Genomic DNA, 3,968 nt, shown 5'->3' with positions numbered 1-3,968 from the left:
TTTTTTTTTTTTTCTATGCGTCTTCAGAATCCATTTTATAGAGCTGCCTTATCCAAAGAGACTAACCCAGTCCAATCTCAGTTCCCCCCCACTCCTCTGATGCATAGTTTTTCATGTGCTTGAAGGAGTGAGGCCTTAATGACTTGGGTATGTTTGCAAGTGGGTGTTCTGTTTTGACAAAAGCGTAGGTAATACCTAATGATTTCTGTGAGACTGACTTAACAGCATTTTTATTTCCTATAGCTACAGCACTTTTCACGTGTGGTGAACGCACTTCTCAGCGGCCTCGTGTCATATATTGTGTTCAAAATGTATAACGTGCTACCATTGTCAGATTAAATGTCGTCAGTTGGGGAGAGCTGCAGCAGCAGAAACTTTTGCGTGGATGAAGAGATGAGGACTTCTTTGTCATGTTAGAAAATGAGCTTTCCATGAACCTCTGGAGAAACTTCTCATTAAATGGTCACTGCAAAAGTATAATCCTCTCTTCCTAGGCAGCTTGAAGAATAATGTATATTAGTCTTTTAACATCTAGATAAAGTAGGCTTCAGTCGAGCCCACAAATCAGAAGCTGTTTCTGGCTTAGAAATGGATTGCCGACTTTTTTTCCCTTCCAGCTTTTCCTTCCCGTTTTTTCCAGAAGTAGGCGATTGGGCAGTTCTAACATACATTTGCTAGATTTGTTTCTTGTTCTGTAAACTCAGATGGTTATTGCTGACTCCACCCCGCTTCTGGAGGATTCGCTTTGCACCAGTCTCTGATTTATAACTGTCTTGGTAAACTGCATGTCAGGCTCAGACATAGAGTTGAAAATGAGAAGTACATTGCAACAGAATGAAATGAAAGCCCTGATTCTGCATTTCTTGTTCAAGCTACTGTCCGTGGTGAAGAAACATGGCCAATTTGGCATGCGGTTGACTGCTTCTGAAAACATTACTTCCATGGCTCCACAGCTGTGCTGGGAGTATATTATAATAGCTTTGATGTCACTGTGAAAGTATGGAGATATAACGTTTTATAGTGCAGCAAGCCCTGGCAGGCCAAGCAGTCTGCATTCCTTTGCCCAAATGCTGACGCTTGTGTTCTGTGCCAGCGTAAGGGATTTCTGCAGCTTTGATGAAAGAGAGCAGGTAGCAGCTTGGGCTGTAGCATCCCCTGGTGGCATGCTCCCAGAGTGCCTGCAGCATTGGCATGTACTACAGCTCAAGTGCGTTCAGTCTGAACCTGTGCTGCTTGGTTGGATGGCCTAAGAAAGACGCTGGGGAAAAAAGGTGGAGATGAAGAAGCTCTGGCTCTTGCCCTATGCTAATATTGTTCTGCAAACTGGAGGGTGATGGCTGTTTGATCCTCTGCCAGCACAGCTGTTGGGGAATAGAACCCTTCAGCTCTGTAACCAGGGGAGCACATGCTGAATTATAGGGTCCTTCCCAGTCTTAAGCTTGAGCAGTGTGCCTGTCGCTTTCCAGGTGACTGACACGCTCATGCCTCTTGTTTTCTCTTGCAGACCAGAATGCAGAGCCTGCAGCCGGATCCCAAAGCCCAGTACAAGAGCGTGTATGGAGCCTTGAAGAGGATGGTGCTCACCGAGGGCTTCTGGAGGCCTTTACGTGGAATTAATGTCACCATGCTGGGAGCTGGCCCTGCCCACGCCATGTATTTTGCCTGCTATGAAAAAATGAAAAGGACTTTAAGTGACATTATTCAGCAAGGGGGAAACAGCCACCTGGCCAACGGTATCACACAAAAGTTTGCAACTAACAGCCCATCCTTTTCCTGCTTCACACTCTTCATCCTTCTCTCTGCTCCTGAAAAGGAATGCTAGGGTAAACCAACACAGGCCTCCTTGAGAGCCTTTAACCTGGTGGCTGTCCCTGACAAGTACCTGAAGTAGAAATGCTTGTATTGGGCACAAGGTCTTGTTTGCACCAGGTGGCTTTTGACAGTGTTCATTTGAGTATACAGGCAGAACCCTCTTTGGGCAGTTTTTTATACTAGTATAAAAGTGTGTACATCACAGTATTAATTGCTGGTCCTCCTGTGACTTATACATGATATAATCATGCTCACACTAAGGCTTTCATTGTCTTGAGGACTGGTTTAGATGGACACCTTTTGATTGGGATAGTTTTGCTGATAAAACTTAAATGTTGCAGGCAAGGAGAACTAATTAGAGATGCCATTCAGGCAATGGAGAGGTGCAGGGAGGGGGAGTGTGGAAATCTGTCTTAAGGAAGAGGGCTGTCACTGAAGAGATGCTCACTTTAGTGCTTAAGGAATAACGAAAGATACTAACTATGATAGATAAATACTTTATTTACTTCGAAAAATTGAAGCTGAGCTTGAGCCAACCCTGATCTATAGATGCATTCAACCAATTGTATCAGTTTGGATCTGATATTTTATGCTTATTTAGTTAAACTGATGCAACCTTTAGTATGGGTGAAGCTTAGAAATGTTTTGGGAGATGAGGAGGGATGCAGTACCCAGGCTGACCAAACTCTAAGATCCAATAATAGCCGTACGAAGTTGCAGAAGATTGCTCCAAGCATATTTTATGGATGGATTCAGAGGATTTTATCAAACTTTTCCAGTCTCTCTTTTTTTTTTCTTCTTTTTTTAATCTAGAGAGCATGGGTTGTTGCTGAACTTTGTGTTACTTGTTTTAAAATTGTGGCTTCACTTTGTTCGAAGGTAGGCTCTGTCCCCTGTCAAGGACGGAACTGTGAAGGACGCTTCTTTTTTTTCCTTGTTTTGCAGGCATAGCTGGGAGCATGGCCACATTACTCCATGATGCAGTAATGAATCCAGCTGAAGGTAATGTCCTTGTGGAAGTGCAGCTGAAGTTGGGGAAGGGAATAAGGGTAGAAAACATGTTCGGATAGAGCACACTAGTTGAAATGTATAAACTATACTCCTTATTGTCTACCACAGTAAGTTTACATGGAAAAGTTGAGATGACTTTACTCGATTTCAGGTGACCTGCTTGACCACATGGATTCCAAGCACATATTGTTCTGATGTTTATTAATGACAGCTCCTTTAAGCCAGCTGTGTTAAAGAACAAGACATTCTTGCTGCCTTTGCAGCACTTATTTCCTTAAAAGTAGGAAACCCTCTCCCTGACTCTGCTGCTGTCCTCACTTATAAAATTTAAGTGGGAATCAAATCAAATCCAAGACATAAAAACAAATGTGTACTAAAACACGCTCTCTAGCAAATATAAGGGAAGAAATTCAGCCTATGAGTGACTGTCGATAGAGTGGCTGTCTACATCTGTCTGTAATCAGAAGGTGCAATATGATTGTGGGGAAATGTTTTAGGGCATTATACATGGGTAGCTGTTAAAGGCTTTATTAGTTCATTAACGATATTTAAACAGTATTGCTCTAAAACCTAACATCTTGTTAACAGACATGAAAACCCTATTTAAATGTTTATATTGTTCCTCTGGTCATCCAAAAGACCCTACACTACACTTGAAAAGAGTTTAGGTGAACCTGTTGCCAGGTTGTTATACTTTGAAGTCTTTTGCTTCGACTAACGTAATTCACTGGAGTGACTATAGGGGTGTCCTTGTTGCTATTCTTTATTCTCAGAAAACATTTTGGAATTGCCTGCTATTACCTTTGAGAGACTTTATCCACTTTAAAGTAGATTTCTAGGTATTTCATTCTGCCACTCAGAAAATAAGCCAAGGTGTCTTAAAACTAACTACACCTGAAAAGTCTATCACTTTTACTGGCTGACTCTTCAGTTGACCTCTGATTGTATGTTGTGACACAGGTTTCCCTTATTTTATGCTGTACATGCATTCCTGGAAAACTGCACATAACTTGCATTTGCATAAAGGGAACCCACTTTACAGTGCAACAGAGAAAAGTTCCAAGACCTCGACTTTACTGACTCCCCCAGACACATTTCTACCACCTTTACAAGACAGTTTTGGTACTCACCAACAGCAGACAGTA

At 42.2% G+C, this 3,968-nt stretch overlaps 1 protein-coding gene across 2 annotated transcripts in view; it reads left to right on the top strand.

Moving 5' to 3' along the window:
• Positions 1–3,968, top strand: part of SLC25A37 (solute carrier family 25 member 37) — a 26,285-nt gene that overhangs the window by 19,967 nt on the left and 2,350 nt on the right. The window contains exons 2-3 of one of the 2 annotated variants that reach the window (XM_019504159.1): positions 1,505–1,733; positions 2,758–2,814. In XM_019504159.1, the coding sequence (XP_019359704.1) occupies positions 1,505–1,733; positions 2,758–2,814 (286 nt within the window). Of the gene's footprint in view, positions 1–1,504; positions 1,734–1,754; positions 1,824–2,757; positions 2,815–3,968 lie in introns of those variants that run through there. The other variant, XM_019504168.1, reaches the window with a different exon arrangement.

The sequence above is a fragment of the Gavialis gangeticus genome, unplaced genomic scaffold (assembly GCF_001723915.1).
Source record: "Gavialis gangeticus isolate Ggan-Ray unplaced genomic scaffold, GavGan_comp1, whole genome shotgun sequence".
NCBI classification, from domain to species: Eukaryota; Metazoa; Chordata; order Crocodylia; family Gavialidae; genus Gavialis; species Gavialis gangeticus.
Note: the sequence above shows the minus strand (reverse complement) of the source record. Positions and strands in the feature narration are given on the sequence as shown.